The sequence below is a fragment of the Cavia porcellus genome, unplaced genomic scaffold (genome assembly GCF_034190915.1).
Source record: "Cavia porcellus strain 051 isolate PalLab524CR breed Dunkin Hartley unplaced genomic scaffold, mCavPor4.1 scaffold_28, whole genome shotgun sequence".
In the NCBI taxonomy this organism is placed as follows: domain Eukaryota; kingdom Metazoa; phylum Chordata; class Mammalia; order Rodentia; family Caviidae; genus Cavia; species Cavia porcellus.
Genome location: NW_026947511.1, coordinates 21719538 through 21738758, shown reverse-complemented (window position 1 = coordinate 21738758; position 19221 = coordinate 21719538). Strand labels below are relative to the sequence as shown.

Here is a 19221-nt window from a genome sequence, read left to right as displayed (position 1 = left end):
TTCTGGGAGACTCAAGGAAGGCAGTTTAAGAGATATCCAAACTAATTCTCAAAGATTTGAGACTTTGAATGGTAGTACTTCTTACTTTGTGGAGGTATAAGATATATAAATTGCTAGATAGATGAATAAATTCTCAAGTTAATCAACTACTACATGTAACCTTTTAATCTCCTGGTATGTCCATAGCTGATTCTATGTTTATGTACATTACAAACACTAAAGAAATGTGCTTGAGGAAACTCGCAGGAACCAGAAAGGACCTGGGGATATGTGAGAACATAGAAGTCCTACTCTGAGTTATTTTAATCAGATAATAGTTAAACACTTAAGGACTTCCTGGATAAATCCCTTCATGAATAATAAAGAGATAGGTCCACATCACTTCTCTAAAGAGGAAGGTATTTTACATCAACAGTATTCTTTAGATAATTACTAAATATTTAGTATAGCCTGCCTTTTAGAGTACTATAAATGCATCTGTAGCTATATGCCTAATATTCACTCATAAAATATTTCTGTGCAAGTGTCTAATTTCAAATTGGTTGACTCGCTGGGCATGGTGGCTCACGCATGTAATCCCAGCATTTGGGAGGCTGAGGCAGGAGGATCTTGATAGTTTGAGACAAGCCTGGGCTACAAAGTGAGCTCAAGAGCAGCCTGAAGTACACAGAGAGACCCTGTCTCAAAAAAATTGGTTGGTTTACTCCCATTTTTATGAAGTACTGCCTTCTGTATATGTTTTGATTTGAGTCTGAGAGCTATGTGTGTTGTATAATAAATACTCTGTGTCCAATAATGAGCTCTCTCTGTGTATTTCTTTTATGAGTCAGGCATTATATTAGGTACATTGAGCTCACATGGAATACAGGTTAATTACACAAAAGTAGTAGCATAAGAGAGGTGTGTACTAGGGGAAAGGGAAACTAATGGCAATGGAATTCAGATCTGTGCTGGGAGAGGAGGTGAGCTCTGGGTTGGTAATTTTGAGATCAACATACCTGGGAGTTCTGTGTAAGGATATGGGTCATCAGAAATGACTCCTAATGTGTACTCCTAATGTAAGAGGAGAGTCATTCCTAAATTGGGCAGGCTTCTAGAATCATCTAGTCCAGAGAATCTCCAGGAACAAATCATCCATTTGAAGAGAAAGGCATTCATAGTCTTAAGTACATTTTCAAACCAACTGCTAAAAGAAGAGGTTTGTGGACAAGATGGCTGTATAATTTAAAATACACTTTAAAACAAGTACAGTTGGTGGGTCGTTGGGATAACAGACTCAAACAGGGAAATGAAAAATACAGTCACCTTATTTTTGGAAGGAGAAGTGTCCAAGGCTTTTTATGAGGTGAGGGCAGGAGAGTTGATCTAGTAAAAATTTCTCTCGGGAGAAAAAATGGTTTCACACTCAAAGAGGCTTTCTGTACTCTTTTCAAAAGAAAGGGAAGTTAGGATCAGCAGAGAACAATGACTTTTAAGGACCTCACAGGCCTGAATATTAAAAGGGTCTTGGACAGTACACTATTGTGCTGTCACTGTGGATAAAGGTGGGATTAAAGGAAGAAGGGAGGGGGGAGGAGGAAGAGGATGAGAGGAGAGGACCGGGAGAGGAGAAGAGGTCAATGGAGGGGGAGGAGGAGGAAGGAAAAGGGAAGACCGAGAAAACTAAGAAGTAAGAACAAGAGAAGGAGGTAGGAAGACAGGTAACGGGAAGAGGGAATGAGTAGAGTAGTGGGGTGGGTGGGAAGCATGGACACCAGGGGTAATAGATGAGACCTTATAGCATGTCTGATATGGTGCTTGATTAATAAGGCCATGAACTCTGAGGAACCTGGAGTGTCAAAGCAGCCCTGGGTGAGAAGAGACCCCAGCGCTGTTGGAAAGCACTGTCATCTGGTTCTCTGGAACGTAACTCCCTATGTCCCTGAGTTGTCTGCAGGCAGTGTCCAGGGACTGCACCCCAGATGACCCTGGACTTTTGATGGGATGCAGAGAGCAGACGCAAATACAAGCGCTCCACAGGATGACCAGCTCAACACCTGCGCCAGATCAGACGCGGATCCTGGCTGACTCCTCCCTAAGGCCCCGCCCCCGCCCTCATGCCCCGCCCCTCCGCACTCATGCCCCCGCCCCGACACGCCCACTTCGGCTCTAGCCACGCCCCTTCCCAACTCGCACTTTAAATTCCCAGATCCTCCGCCCTTCCACAGGGTCGCACTGAGAACTCGCGCTAGTTGACTTCCGGTGTGGGCCCCCTGCGCGTGCGTGCGCGCTCGATCCCGGGACGTGGTACTGGCGGGCGGCTGGCGTCTTCTGTGTGCGCAGCTGAGGGCGGGCTTTTCAAATTCCTGTGTGGAGAGTGGCGACGGCCTCGACCGTTGGCGTTGGAGATGGAGGGGCAGACGCAATGGGGGCGCGAGTTCTGCCCGGCGGGGCTTCGCGCTCGGCAGGTGAGGGGGAGGCAGGCTCGCGCGGCAGCCCTGTCCTGTGGTGAGGAAGCCTCACTGCGCCCGGACTCGCGCGGCCGGAGACAAAGGGAGGAACTGGGACAGTAGCTCAGTGGCCCCCGAAGGGCCTGGGGATCTGCAACCCCGGATTCCTCAAGGAGCAAGCTGCGGCCTGCAGTGGGGAAGAGATGCGGACCCCGCCGCGCGTGTCCGGCGCTCTGCGGGCCGCCTAACCCCAGGCTTGGACGCTACTGTGTGATGCAGGGGGAGTGGGACCCCGGGGTTTCCGAGAAAGCCATCAGGCCAGCGGGGGACACGTTCCTTAGCACTAGATTTACTAATACAAAGCACAGTTCTTGGAGCGATGTCCATGTACGACAGGAATTGTTGAGAGGGAGGGCTATGGGAAAGCGGACTGCAACCTCACAACTTTTGAAAAAGGTGGAAGTGTGACAGTGGGTTCTTCCACAAAAAGGCAGCTAGAAAGGTATGAGGGTGAAGCTTAGAGTTGGATAAAAGTTTGCTGTTAGGTTTTCAGCTTTGTAAAGTATGCATTAAAAACTCTTTAACATAGACCAACATTATTTCATGGCCACATCTGTAATTAAAATGCTTTATTATACTTCCTATTCTTAACCATAAATTTAGGATTTTAAAACTCTTTTAGCTGGATCTAGATTTCATTTTAATCTCCACCGTCTTTTACCTGCTTTTGAAATACAGTAGTTTAAGTAAGCCATACAAAATGACCAGTTAAGTCAAAATGAATAGAATATTTATAATTTCTTATGGTGAAACCTAATACCTTTGCTTAGAAGACTGAATTCTGCTTAGCACATACAGCCTTGTTATGAAGTCTTCAAAAACACTGTGAGAAATAAATCATCAAGAGTTGTGCAAAAAGAAATCCAGTACCTTTAGTAGTAATTTGTGCTGTTTTATGAAAATCTTTTCAAAAGTTTCAAAGATTTTGATGCAGAGTACTTCTTGTTTTGTACTTTGGCTATCTTGATTGTTTCGCTACATGATCTCGATATGTTGTGAGTGTCTCATAGAAGTGTTGCTTTATTAGCTGTGTGCTACAGTAATATTTAGGAATGGTATGGAAGAGAAAATAGAGACAATAAGGTCGCGAAGGAAGTTTAGCTGCATGGAATGAAAATAATCGTTTAAATATTAAATAATACATAAAGGCTACGTTATATGAACGTGGGAAACTACTGTGCTTATCTACTCATCATTATAAAAATAAAATAAAAAGGTGTTTCTTTGAGTCTCTGAGAAAAATCACAAAGTAGATTTTAAGCTATCAAAAATATGGAGTCAGTAAGAGAGTGTTATATATATATATATTTTTAGGGGGGTACCAAGGATTGGACTCACGACATTATGCTTGCCAGGCAGGCGCTTATGCCACTGAGCTAAATCCCCCCCCCCCCAATGCTATATTTAACACTAATTTTTTTTATATGAGTGAAACAGCAATCTAATTAGGCTGAGACCAGAGCTTCTGAGGTGATTAGTACTAAACCCTTCTGCTCAAATCTCGATGCCATCTCTTATTCCTCGTAGCAGATAAAGTTGATTTTGGAATTAGATTCAAGTTAAATTCAACTTTGCTTATTTTCCAGCATTGAATACATTACCTGCTTTTTCTAATTTTAATTTCCACAATTTAGAAAGACTGTAATGCCTATCCCAGAGAGTTATTAGATTTTGAGAACCTCAAATGTTTAAATAAATATATATATGAACTTAAGAATTCTCTCTCCATTTGATACTCAGGATGACCGGTATTGATTCCTGACTTTTACTGCACTTACACCATTCTTAAAATTTATAGTCTCTCTTAGAAAACTGAGTTACACTGTATTTACCCTCTGCAGGGTTTTCTCCCTCATCTTCACCTCAGTGTCTTGACTAACCTGTCCTTAAGTTCATTCATTAGTGAATGATAAGTTCTATCAGGATTACTTCTGGCTAGTTTCTTATCTTACCAGCAACTGAACTTCTTTGAATTTCCTTTGTACAATATTTCTGAACCCTTTCCTGATCTGTCCCCAGGCCCCCTTAACGTAGATTTATTTGTTTGTTTGTTTGTTTTTTTGTTTGTGATGCTGGGATCAAACTCAGGACTTTGAACGTGGTAGGCCAAATATTCTGCTGAGCCCAGCCCTATGTTTTTAATTTTGTTTGTTTTTGAGACAGGTTCTCACTATGTAGTTAAGGCCTTGAACTCACTATGTAGCCCTGGCGAACTCTGGCAATTTTATCCCAAATACTGGGATTATGGGCATGTGCCACCATACCTAGTGTAAGTTTTTAAATTTTAAGGTGCTGTCCTACTTCATTCTTAGGCTTGTTTTATCAGCTTGACTTTGTATTTACAGGATCAGACTGTTTCACTTGATTATAAACAAGTCTTTATTCAGAAAAATTAAACCAGAAATTGAAAAGGATTGTTGTGTTCCATTCTCTGCTCAGGAAAACATGGTTTTGTCATTGGTCCTAATCAGCTGTCTCTACCTGGGCATGTCCTTGTAAGTGAAGCAGCAAGAGATGATTTTAGCTCCTTGTCCTTCCATTTTTGAGGTCATGGTGTCTCCCTTACCAAGTCAGTATTCTTCCATTTTTGATGTCAATAAATATCACCATTAAGTGCATAGTGTGTATGCTCATTACATAATCATTATTCTCTTTGGAGATGGCACTAGACTTCAGTTCTTCCCTAGCAGCACCTTTACCTGTAGTATCTAAAGGACAAGTCCTTTAGCTTGACTCCATCAGCCCTTTCTTTGGGAGAGCTATTTAGTATTGCGTGTCCAGAGATTTTTTTTCCTGCATGTAAAGAATAGATGTGTGTGTGTATATATATATATATATATATATATATATATATATATACACACACTAAAAGAAGTTGCACAACACTGGCCAAAACAACCTTTTAAATTATTATTAGCTCTTAACTACATTGAAAAGCCATGCATACACGTAACAAATTATCCTGCTTCTGTCTTTCTTGTCAGATCCACTTAATTCACACTACCCTGAGATCTGCGTCAGCAAGGAAGGTAGCATTTACTATGTATATTAATTGGGGTGCATAGAGGACCAGAAAATAAATATTTTTAGCTTTGCATGCCCTGCTGTTTCTATTGAAATTCTCTGCCATTGTAGCTTGAAAGTAGTCAGATAATATGGGTGGGTCTGGTTGTGCTTTAATGCAACTTTATAAAAAAAAAATAGGTGCAGTCAGGCCATAGTTTGCTTAGGCCTGCTCTAAAGGATAAAATTCTGGTAGGAGTGTCTGCTGAATATCTCATTTCCTAAATGAAAGTTAACTTTATTTTCATATAAATAGTTTTAAAGCTCTGACTTTATATTCTTTCTCTACTATTCCCCTAGCGTCTGTGATTTTATAGAGTTTTGGATAAGTTAGGGGGACAAGAGAATCTTCATTTACTGGACACAAAGCCTAACCCAGATTGATTCCTTGATGTGGTTGCAGCCACCTGCTGGTTTCTTAAGGTTGTTGCAACTTTGAAGATTGTAGAATTTCTAGTAATCCCACAGTAGTTCTTTATCCCAGACACTAAATCACTAGAAAAGTTAAAAAACAAAGAAACAAGACAAAATGTAAAAAGCTCCTTTCCCTCCTCTAGAGATGCTAATTAGTTGGGGGTAACAGATTTACAAACTTTCCAAGACCGTCAGCCTCAGGTGTTTCTAAGGGAGAACCTGTATTGAGAAGTGCTATACGCTTCAGCTTGTTGCTTCATTTCTGCATTTAAAAAACAAACTTGGATTTAATGGCACTAGATGGTATTTATTTATATTTGAGTTGTGCGATGAAGCTGCCTATCCAGCTTCAAGTTGTTCCCTGCTTGTGTTCTCCAACACTAACCAGGCTGATGGAGCTTATTTATTGACTTATGGGTCACATAGATAATTCTTATAATTAATTGCTAATTATATTAAAGAAGAATTTACTTTGAGGCTGACAAGTTATGAAAAGATAAAATAGAGTTGTTGAGATTCAGTCATGTGTAAAGAAGGAAACCAGCAAATGACTACATTTATATGGTTTATATAATACACCAGTTTTGAGCTACCACACTACTAGAGAAGGTTTTTATGTGGTGATGAAGTGATGTAATTATAGAAGTTAATTAAACAGATCTGTTTTCTGCATGTGAATAGCACAGTTGATTGGAAAGCCAAGTTAATCATTCACTGTTTTTCAGTGTGGGGGGTGGTCTTCATAGACTATTAGCTTCCAACCTTCATCTTGTTTTAAAATTGGCTTTAATATCTGGAGCTTTTATTTTTAGATTTCATTCACATTTTGCAGTTTATATTTTGATATTTAGAAGTAGTAGCGCATTTTTTTTTTTTAGTCTACAGAACCTAAGATGGTCACTTAATGTCTAGAAATAGACAGTAGTCTGTCATTAAAGAAGGATAGCTCAATGATTTATAATTTTTATGAAGTGACTATGAATAAAATCAGACTATATATTCAATTTGTAGAATTTTAATGCTAAAAATGAAACAAATTAGGCCACTGCAAGATCATTAAATACAATAAAAGACTTACAGAATTAAAACACTTGGTAATTTCATAGTGACTCTTAAAATAGAATAAATATGTCCAGAACTGTATCCTAAGTCTGTGTTCCAGATAGCCAAGGCCTCTGATATTTTCCTAAACCAATGTTTCACTCCATTGTTTCTGAAGTTTTATTTAAACTGCCTGTCATGATGGCCTGTTACCTCCTTTCAGCTAAGCCTTGGTTCTTTTCTTCACATTTGCTTTTTCAGAAAGTTTTTCCCTGATTAATTCAGCATCCTCAACCACATCTTACTATCTAACGATACAGTTCATATTATATATGTGTGTGTGTGTGTGTGTGTGTAGTATATTGCTCATATTTGTTATGTTTCCTATGTTATTTGTTATGTTTCCTAAACCTATCAACAAATGGCAAACACTGTCATAGAAGAAAGAAATTTTTCTCTCTCTTTATAGTTCTAGAGATAAGAACTCTGAAATCAAGGTATTAGCAAAGCCATGTTCCCTCTGGAAGTTGCCTTTTTCAACCTCTGGTTGTTGCCATTAGTCCTAGGTGTTCCTCAACATTATCACAGTGTCTTTTCATATGGCTTTTTTATAAGGACTCTAGTTATTGAATTGGGGACCCACCGTAGTTCAGTAGTAGTTCAGTATGACTTCATGTTAATATCATCTTCAGTAAAGGTTATATTTTGAGATTATAGATAGACGTGAATTTTGGGAAGCACTTTTAAACCTAGTGTAGTTAAGGAACATGTAATGTTTCTCATCTTTGTTTCTGTTCTGCTTATCCAGTAGACTGTAAACACTTCTAATAACAAGTTATTAGAAATTAAACTTTTGCAAAGAGCTTTGATTGCTTGCTTGCTTGCTTGATTGAGACAGTCTTGCTATGTATTTAGGGCTGGTCTTGAACTCACTCTGGAGCTCAGTATGGCCTTAGATCCACAGTGTTCCTCCTGTCTCAGCTTCCCAAGTGCTAGAATTACATGCATGTACTATGATGTCCAGTTGTGAAGAACTTTTAAAAATAGCTCTATTTTAATATGTTATATATTATAGTTTTTCCCAACATGATATAAAATAAATGAGAGCAGTACATTTTCCATTTATTAAAGATAAAAAATGTCATTTGAATTTTTGCTACCTTTTAAAAATCTTTTTTTCTTTATTTTAGGACTGCAGCATTCAAGAGAAAATAGACTTAGAAATTCGAATTCGCGAAGGAATATGGAAACTTCTTTCCCTGAGCACTCAAAAAGACCAGGTTTTACATGCAGTTAAGAATCTCATGGTGTGCAATGCTCGAATAGTGGCTTATACATCTGAGCTGCAGAAATTAGAAAAGCAGATTGCAGACCAAACTGGACAATGGTTAGTAGCATAATTTACTTGTGACTTTTAATGTACCTCAGTATTTGAACTTAAGTACAAATGCAAACCACCAAATCTTTGTAAAAACAAATGTAGTGAAATAGCAGCTGACATCATACACATTTTGACAAGAGTTGGGTAAACTTCCTGTAAAGCAGCAGCGTCTGTTGGGCAATTTCGTTGTGCTCAGTAAGTTACTGAGCACATAAAATAAAAATGGTTAAGAAGCAAGGAACATTTTAAGGAAAACTGACCAAGCCTGGTAGTTGAGTACATAGAAATGTAGAGAAAAAAATCAACTACTTAGAGCTATGCTAATAAAAAAGTGCTAAGAGTAGTAAAAAGTTAAAATGAGTTGGCAGCAAATTTAAAAAGATGTAAAACCTTATGAATGGGAAAAACCCTAAGAATCTGCTAGCACATCCTTTCATATGATGAACATAAGTTCCAGATAGGAAAATGATTTACTTAAGGACCTGTATCTAGTTAAGTGACAAAAGCTAATGATAGTTCAGATTTTCTAAGTAACTCCTGTTCCATATTCTCTCTGTTACTCCATGGTACCTTTTTGGATTAGATCTATGATATGTGTATTAAATTATACCCTATTCTGTTTACAGTGCCAAGTCTTACTTGGACCTAAGTATGGGCCCAATTTAGTGGCTTATATAAATTATCTTATACCATTGTGTGTTGATGCACAAGTGAGAAGTTTTTTGTAGACTATAGTTGTTATTGAGCTGGTCACAATATGTTTTCATTAAATTCTTGACAAGTAAGTGAAAATAGATCAGAGAAGATGTTTGTAAAAGTAAAATACAGTAACAATGTAATAGACCTGGGTACAAAGTAGCCGTACTCATGAATTATATTGCAGTAGATGAGTTATTTTAATATAATTGTGCCTCCATTCATTATAGTAGACATGGTAATATTATTTGGATTTTGTATGTATGCATATATATACACATATCTCTATCTGTATAGTTATCATGTAATGTCTTTTGCATACTTGGCACTTAACAATTGTCAGGTAGTTCTCTTGTTATGTGCCCTAGGCAATAGTAGTGAAATTGCTCGTGTGTCATAATCTAGGATGGTACTTTTTTGATACACATACATTTGTTTTAGTTATTGCTTCTCAAAGTGGGTCACATATGTCACTGAGAATACATGATGGTGTGTCAGGAGATATGCAAAGCCTTGCAAATAAATACAGCACATTTTAGAGGATGAAAGTTTTAGATGAAGTATGAGAATTTAAAATGTGATATGGTTTTAGGTTATGTTCTCAGTTTTTATTGTGGCATTTTCAAGGTCAGGACAATTTTAGAGGGGAAATTTAAGAAGTTCTGATTTAAGGAAGTATAGGACTAAGTAATCAGTTATATCTTTTATCACAATACTGGAATATGCTGAACTCATTTATTTCCATCTTGAATGCTCTTTAAGTATTTAATTATGAATTTTGAGTTATCCATTTTCTTAGTATAACTTTTCTGAGGTTGCTGATGTATAAAAAAATGTAAAAATTAAACCTAATCCCTGTAAGATTTATACAGAAAGGATGGGGGAAAGGTAGAATATTGCATTTATAACTAAAAATGTGTACTTTAATTTCTTTTTTTGTGGTTATCTTTTATAGATGAAAATATCTTTGTTTCTATGCACATATTTATATTTATCACTCATGAAAACATTGTTGCTTATATTATTGAAATTATTTCTAGAATCTTAAATTGAATATTGTGTTTGGATTCTTTTGTTTGAAGCTTCATTGTATAGGTGCAAATAAAATCTGAGGCCACTGATCAAATACAACTGGAAATTTTAATACATGCTTTATTATTACATAAAAATGAATCAAAGATTAATGAGTGTTATGATAATTTAGTTCCTTGAGGAAAGTTGTGTAAATTATGCCTTTTAATTAGTCAGCTATATTTTACCAAGTATCTATTAAGTGAAGACCACTTACTAAACACTGTGCTAATGTGTCCATACACAAAAACCACAGCTTGTCCACAAAGAACAGTTTATGAATGTACAGCAAATACATTGCTTTTGAAACTCAGGATCTGTTTCTTGGTTTATTTAGTCTTTGAGACACAAATGCTCCATTTTATATTATACTTATAAAATAAATAGCATTAATGAGAGGAACACTAGTCTGTCCTTTAAAATTTTATGATAATATGTTGAAAATATAGATGGTAACCTGGACTTTTTCAAAGAAGAATCAAATCAGCATGGAATGGGGGGACAGAGAAGTGGAGTCTGGATCTTATAGCTTGTGAAGGATGGAGAGTTCAGTTTAGTGAGTAGGAGCAAAACAGCATTCCAAGAAAAAGAAATAGCAGAGTGCAAACTGAGGGTGGAAGATGAGCATGGATTACACAAGAGCACTGGAGAGATGTGTTTGAGGCTAAAGAGTAAGCCAAAGATGAAAAGAAAGGAGGTGGGATACAGTATTTGAGAAAGCCTAGAATGCCAGGAAAATTGTGGGTACTGACAGCATTTCTAGGTGTCAGGAATTGGGCTGAGTGTTCACAAGTATCATCTTATGGAAGAATTGAGAACTAGGAGTTAGAACCAGTAGATAACTGTTTTAAGGGCACACAGGGCCTGTGGGGCTAAGACTTGAACCCAGATAATTTAAAGCCTGTGTTCCTTCCTTCAGAATAAAAGTCAGTGGCCTTTTACCCACTCTGACTGCCACACTGAGCTGTCATAGGGCTTAACATTTATCTGTTTATGACTTACCCTTTATCGTTTTATTTTATACAGGGAAGAGGCATGATAAAATAGGTGTCTGGGGTTTATCTAAGTATTAAAAGGGTAGTGAGGCAAACTCATTGAAATAACCAATTTTTAAGTCAAATATTTAAGAATAGACAGATGGATCTAATAACTGTATAACTTGGTTAGGAAAATGAGGAAATCACAAGTAACACATTTCCGCAGGGCTTATCTAATAGATCTTCACTCAGAGTGTTCTCTATCCAGATAATCATTCTGCTAACAGTTTTCAGCCATTTCTCAATTTGAGTTTATTAAAACCATCAACTAATCTTACTTCATTTTATAGCCTTTTTAAAGATTAGTTTCCTGGGGTTTCAGGAAAGAATTAAACCCTAATGCCCCAAGACATTCTGCTTAATGCATTCACTTAGTTTTTGTATACTAAAATAGTGCTACTTTTGTTACCAACCTTGGAAGAATTGAAAATATTTACTCTGTGGTTTAGATGAGGCACTCCGGTTAGGAAATCAGTGATGATATTTTTTAAACCACATGCTCTGAGAGTATTCATAACTAGCTAAATGTTTCAATACCATAGTATTCCAGTAATACAGTATAACTAAAATGTTACCCTAAATACCTGCTATTATACTGCTTGTTTTTTATGCCTAAAAAAAAAAAACCCTCAAATTTATGTACAATTCAAAGTAGACTCCAACTGTTCTGAAAAAGTGGATGTTGAAGGTGAGAGACAGACCTTCCTCAATTTAGGGAGTAGAATGGCTTGTTTTGCTTGTCTTTTAATTGGTAAACTAGACTATCCTTTAACTTTTTCCTGCTTCTAATAAGTAGAATATCTCTCTTTAAAAGACTACTTTGGTCATACCACTTCTCGAAAAATGGATATTGCTTGTCCCTTACCAAATTGTATTAGATCTAATTCCAAACTATTTTCATAGTTCTCCTCCTTTCTTGCCCTCTTCTAGGGATGAAACCCAAGGCCTTGTGCATGCTAGGCAAGAACTTTACCACTGCACATTATCCCCAGCTTTTTATGAAACTGTCTGCTAAGCTGCCATCCTTCAAATTCGCCATCCTCTTGCTTTAGCCTCCCAAGTACCTGGCATTGCAGGCAAATATTAATGTGACCAGCTTATCTCTCATCTGTTTGTCTTTGTCTTTTTCTTTATCTTTCTCTCTCTTTTTCTTTTTTTTTTTTTTTTTTTTTTTTTTTTTTTTTTTTTTTTGGTCTTTTTGAGACTGGGTTTCACTATTGGTTCAGGCTGGCCCTGAACTCACTTTGTAGTCCAGGCTCGCCTCAGTTTTCCAAGTGCTGGGATTATAGACATATGCCATCATGCCTGGCCAATTTCTGCTTTATCTATTTGTTGCAGACAAATGCTTGATCTGTATTCTGTAAACAGTTTTTAAATTTTCTTCTCCAGAGCCTTTGCTTATATACTAAAGTGCCCTGTCTTCCATTCCCACTTAGCAAAACCTCTGGTGTGTTGAGTCATTAACTGCTACATCAGAGTTTCCTTGATAATTCTATATAGAAAGTGATTAATTTTTTTCCCTTTATGCCCATAGTAAGGACTCAAAAATCATTACTTGCCTACTAGTTCTGGTAGCATCTGAACTGTGCATCACTCACTATAATTTACTGTAACTTATGAAGTGTGTATAAATACATCTTTTCAATTAGATTATGAAGTTTTGGCACAAGACAGTGGCCTGATTCTTATCAATGAAATAAAGATGTTATCCTCTCGTTTCATAGACTGGAACATTGAGACAATTCTAATGTTAGTTCACTTTCTCTGTCTTCTTTGTGCACTGAGAACACCTAAGAGTTCTGTACACTTTCAATTTAACCTGTTGCATTAATAGTAAATAGTTTGGTGCCCCATATCCCTTCATGTGGAGAATGAGCAATTGGGAATGAGAGATAATAGTTAAGTAGTTAATAGTTACATTAGTTATTCATTTATTGATGACTTTTTCATGTTCTTAGGCTTTTACTATGTTTTGTTGTACCCAAGCCTCTTTGGTGGTCATGTTCTAGGTTATCTATCATATATTCCCTATTTTGTGCACTTTTTAATTCACTTTTTATTATGAAAATTTTTATATATAAAAAATAAAATAATACTCCAATGAACATCATTTACATTATCCACCAAATTGGCCAGTTTGCTGTGTATTCCTCCATTCTAATCTTTCTCTTTTTTCCACTGGCACACACACACCACACACCAAGTTTTTGTTGTTGAACTACAAGAAAACAACATGGCATGTAGGCCTTGATATGTGATATATATCTTCTAGAAGCAAGAACATCCTTCTACATAATCAAAATATGATTATAAGCAAAATATTCATATTCTGTAATAATCTATGCAGTTTTTAACTTTATCCAGTTGAAAATCTAAGTTTTTTCCTCTCAAACCAGAACACAATCAAAATTCATGTAATATATTTGGTTATATCTCTGGTTTCTTTTAATTGCTCTTTTTCTAAAAAACCCCTTCTCATTAATTTTGAAGGTACAGATTTCTTTTTAATGCTTTCCACATTTGTCTAATTGTTTCCTTATGTTATTGTTGAACCTTTTCGTATATTCTCTGTTTTTGCTGTAACTGGGAATTGGATCTAAAGGTTTGATGAGACGTGGGTTAAATATTTGCAAGAATTGTTCTAGGTAAGGTTGGGTACTGTATATTCTTCAGTTGACGTGGTGTATCCACTGTGGGTGATGCTGAGTTGGATCTCTTGTTTTAGATGACAATTGCCAGCTTCACTTTCTTCATGTTGCTTTTCTCCTCATTTTGTAAGTAGTCTTGGGGTATGAGGGCTGGCTCAGTATTCTGTCATCCAGAAAACTTTAACTTAATATCTTTATCATCCATTTATGATCTTTGCCTAAATCAGTTATAATAGGATTTGCAAAACAGTGCTCATTTAAATCTATTATTTTTCAACATTTATTAGTTGATACTCATCTATGAAGGAGAGAATTTCAATTTTTCTATACACTGTATGTATGGATTTTTACTTGTTCAATATATTATTGCCATTAATATGTTTGACAGTAAACTTGTCCCAAATTTGTTCAGTGGGAGTTGCTTTGAGATGGTGTATTTATTCTTTTCACGGCCTTTATTAGTCTTTAAGAACTTCCTTGCCTTCTGGCACAAAGGAAGACCCAGGATTGCCTTATATTTTCTCTATCCCTTGAGTTAGCCATTTCTCAGAGTCCTGGTTCCTTTAATGGTGAGTCTGGGTTTGTTTTTTGTTTTTTGGTTTTTTTTTGTGCCAAAGATCAGACTAAAGACCCTGTGTTTGCCGGGCAGGCACTTTGTGAGTCTATTTTAAAACCAAAGTCTGAGTGTTTAGTGAGTTCATTGTTATTAGAGGATCATTTTCAGTGGGTATAGGAAATTAAATCTTGAGTTCATTTTGATATTTCTGACCTTTTATTTACATGAATTATTTTGTTTTATATTTTTATTTCTTATTGTGAAATCTTCATTACTAAAAACAAATATATTTCCTTATTCTTATATTGTTATTATGTAAAATAGAGGTAAATTCAAGATTTCTTTTCAGCTTTTTCTCAACTCACAGAAGTATGAGAATTTTCCAGCATACAAAAAGAATTATGCAGTGAAGACTTACATACCTACCACATAGATTCTGTAATTGATGTATTACTATAGTATTTGCTTTAACCCATGTTTGTCTCTCCACCTATCAATTCTTATTTTTTTATGATGCAATGAAAAATAAGTTCTTTATGGACCTGTATATACATAGATAGATATACATCCCTGTGGATATTAAGCTGATACCTGTGTTCAAAAGTTGCTTAAAATTATGTTTTCCTGTTTTTTCTATGAGCGGGTTTCTTCAAAATGAAATGTTCTGCTATTGCCAAAAGAGGGATTCATTTAATTTAAACATTCTCAAAAACAGAATATTTTGTACTTTATGGAGTAACTTGAAACTTAATGACTTAATATCATCATTTTCATGATTGTTCCATTGAATTTTTTATTGAAGTGCAAAATTTTCTATTTGCGTACATGTGATCATTAATTACTATTTTTTAAAAATCTTCTATAGTCTTTTTGACAGCCTGAAATGTCTTGTATTGAAATAGTTGGGCTTAAATGATTTTGTTGTTGTTATTAAGGTATTGCAGTCTTTATCCATCTGCTGTGCTTTCTGCTTTTGAAGGTATATAACATGTGTTTACTGGTTACTAATAGTCATTGTCATTTGCAGGCGTTAGAATTATGAAGTGTCTTTTGTTATTTCATATAATGTTTTTGAGCCTTAATTCTACCTCACTTGCTGACCATATTCTCTGCTTTCTTATTTGCTGCTATATCTTTGCTCTTTTCTCTACTTTGTAATATTTCTGCTTCCCTGTGGAGATGTATTTTTTGTTTTATGGGAAAATTAATTCTATATTTAATATAATTGGTATATTTGATTTAATTTGGGAAGAGCTTTATCAGTTAAAGAAGTTACTGAACTTTTAACATTTAAAAATTATACCGTGATACCTTTAATGCCCTTGTTTTTCCCTCTTGTCTGTTAAGCTTCTACTATTTTTTTCCCTTTAATGGTACAATTTTGTTTGTGTATCTTTGTCAAGGTCCAATGACTTGCTGTGTTTTTCCCTTTTCTGTCTTCTGTGGTTTAAAAAAAAGTTATATTATTTTTACTTTGGTATAATGGATAATATATACATACTAATCCTGTACTTGTCTCCACATTTGTTTTAGTCATTGATCCATAGTTAAATATGTAGTTGTTACTGGAGTTTTTAGGGCAAGCCTCAGTCTCAGGTGTCCTAGTAGACCAGGCGTAACTGTTCTTGCTTGAGGGGTGAGCTCTTGGTGCAGGTGAGTGAGTTCTTTGTGAAGTGGTCTTTGTGACTTTGAGTTTCCAGAAATCTGAGGTGTTCAGGATAATGACTGGAGAGAGTTCTAGGCATTGCTCCAGAGAGCCTGGGTCTGAACATTGTTAACGCTGACAATTAAAGATCCCTGTAAATTTTAAAAATTGACTATATTCTTATCTTTGTGTCCCCAGTTTTGAAGGAGAGAAGATGGGCTAGTAATCCTGTACTTGTCTCCATAGGCCAATAAACCTGATAAAGAGACTTTTAATTTTAAGTGAGTAACATGTCCACATGCAGAGCTGAATAGGGATATGACTCAAAGTTTTGAGGTAGAGAGTCATATAAAATGGAGACAGAGATGCTAGGCTTTATTTTGATTTTAGTTACCCCCTGAACATTTGCAGGCTTCATTAGTGTTCACTATTTTTCCTTTTTTGGTACTTTCTAAAATCATCTTTTAGAAGAAAGCTTATCAGCTAGTAGGCTCCTCAACACTTAGGTAGTTTTCTCCATGTTCTTGCCTGTTTAAAATACTTTTCTTTAGTGTCGCTATGTAAAGGACAACTTGTCTAGTTATAAAATTTTTAGCCAACATTTTTGAGTTTCTTGGAAATCTTGCCATATGTTGTCATGTTATAAAAAAATCTAATGTTTAAATTTCTTTTGTAAATAACTTAGTCTTTGCTTGGAGATGATAAATAATTTTTAATTTGAATATGTGACCATTTTACTAGAATATATGTAAAGCTGACCATTTGTCTCATTTAGTCCCCTTTAAATATGCAGATTAATTTATTTTCAGAAAAGTTTTTCTGTTATAAGCTATTAATCCTGTTTTTTTTTATGTAAGCGCTTCAGATTATAAATAAATTGGATCTTCTTTGCCTATCACTTTCTGATCCTTTTTTTTTTTTTTTTTTTTTTTTGGTCTTTTTCCTTTTTATCGGTACCAGGGATCGAACTCACAACTGTCTGCTTGCAAGGCAGGCGCTTATGCCGCTGAGCTAAATTCCCAGCCCCTTCTGATCCTCTTTTAACACTTCATTTATATGTATTCTTTTCATTCCCATCCACTGTATCCTTTAGTATTTTCACTTCTGTCACTGGGCATTTTATATTTTAATTGTTCATTTCAGAAATAATTTTTCCCAGTTTCTCTTCTCTTTCTTGTTGCATATCTGCCTCTTGTTTCTCCTTCATTAGTATGACATTTTAGATTTCACATGTCTTATAGCATATCTGCATCACTAGTTTTATGTTTGCAATAACTGCACTTAATTCATTTTAGAGTTTTGTGTTACAGTTTTTGTAATTTTATACTTTCTTCAAAGTAGAGTTGGTAGAGAGTTTTTATAAGTTAAGATTTGACCTTCTACTTTTATTTATAATGACTTTCTGTGAATATTTAGGTCCTTTTTTTTTTTTTTTCTTTAAACCCATAATGAAATATGTAGGATTTTTCTGGGCCATGTATCTAGTGGTGAGTGTGGGATATTGGTACAAGGGTATACTTGGTTTCTTAGTTCAGTAATATTTACTACTTTAGAACAGTGAAGAGGATTTTTTGAAATACTGGCTGGTTGATTTCCTGATACTTTGGTACTGTTTTTTTTTTTTTTCTTGGAGTTTTTAACTTCAATTACTTTCTTCTTCCTTTTTCCCCAATGATGAGCCTCTAAAGGACCCTTACCTCTATGTATCTTTTCCAGAAGACCTTACCAACTCTTGAACCAGAATACTTTTGGGGTCCTTCCTTTTAGCTCCTCAAGAACTAGTGCCCTAATGTCTACCAGGTCTTAAAGCCCAGATCATTTTGTCCTGTTCTAGGGGAATGGAATATCAACTAATGATACCTAACTTTCTTGAATAAGGCCACTTGAAGCTGGCTTCGATGGTTTTAGATGTTAGTTTTTCCACTCATGTGTAAGGTGATGTTTGTAGTAACATTTATTTTCTAGTTATGCTGTTGGCAAAAGCTATAGGTAATTTTGTTTACCTTGTTGATCTAAATAAAGCCTGTGTAGGGTGTATAAAGAGAATCTTTTTTGGATGGCTAGCACTATTTTACGGTATCTGACAAATCATACTTTGATCATTTTATCAAATAGTTTAGTGCTTCTTCTGCATGAACCTCAAGCTAAATAATGGGAGCCCAAAACATAAATATAGTACTCATAAAATAGTCCTTGCATTTATGTAACTTGAATGACAAAATACATTTAAAATACTCATTCAGTAGCTTGGTGAGATAAGTATTTTCCTCATTTTACAGATAAGGCTGTTAAGGCTAGCAGCAATGCCCTAACTAGTTAATAATGAATCAAATCCAATCCTGTGATTTAAGAGTCCATATCTACTGTGTGCTCCATCATAGCGAGCATATTTTTTATCTCTTGGAGCAATCTCTGAATGTTGAGTAGCTTAGAATGTATTAAATTGTGTACTTGTTATACAGCAATAAACAAAATAGACCAAAACAAACAAAAAACCCCAAACCCTGCACTCACAGAAGTTGCATTTTAGTAGTATTATCTATCCATCCCTCTACCCCTGCTCAACCCGATCCATCTCTTGACTTAAATTCTGAGATTTTAAATTCTGTATCAAAAAGTGATGGTAATTAGAGTAATTTATAGGGCTTAATTATGTATATCATTCAACATAATTGTGACTTTTACTGGTGCCAAATAACTGTAAGTTTTATGTGATTACTGTGTACCTGTTTCCTACTTTATTGCCTATGTACTATAAATTAAAAGAAGAAAATGTGTATTGGAAGTGAAAGGGTTTGTACTTTTCGTAGTTCCAGTATGAAACATATTTAAAAACATTACTTGTTTTGTTTGTATTGTTTTCAGACAAGGTCTCTCTATGTAGTGCCGACTGGCCTTGAGTCCACTGTGTAGCCTAGGTTGATCTTGAACTTGCAGGTTCTTGAACTTGCAGGCCTTGAATTTGCAGTCATCCTCCTGAATGCTGGGTTTACAGGCATATAGCACTATGCCTGGTTTAAAAACAGTACTATCTTTTTAAAAAAGCTTTAGAAAGTGTGATGTGTCTTGAAAAAAGGACTTCTTATATCACATTTGGAGTAGATTTAAGATATTTACTCAGGCAGCTTATTCACCCTCTCTCTTGGCAAGCGCCTGTAGCGTGGGCCAAGGAGAACAGAA

General features: G+C 35.8%; 1 protein-coding gene across 1 annotated transcript in view; it reads left to right on the top strand.

The window, feature by feature from the left end:
• Positions 1–2200: 2200 nt before the first annotated feature.
• Positions 2201–19221, top strand: part of Rtkn2 (rhotekin 2) — a 78495-nt gene continuing 61474 nt past the window's right edge. The window contains exons 1-2 of the mRNA XM_013156990.3: positions 2201–2447; positions 8198–8394. Of these exons, the coding sequence (XP_013012444.2) occupies positions 2388–2447; positions 8198–8394 (257 nt within the window). The 5' untranslated portion in view covers positions 2201–2387. The remainder of the gene's footprint in view (positions 2448–8197; positions 8395–19221) is intronic.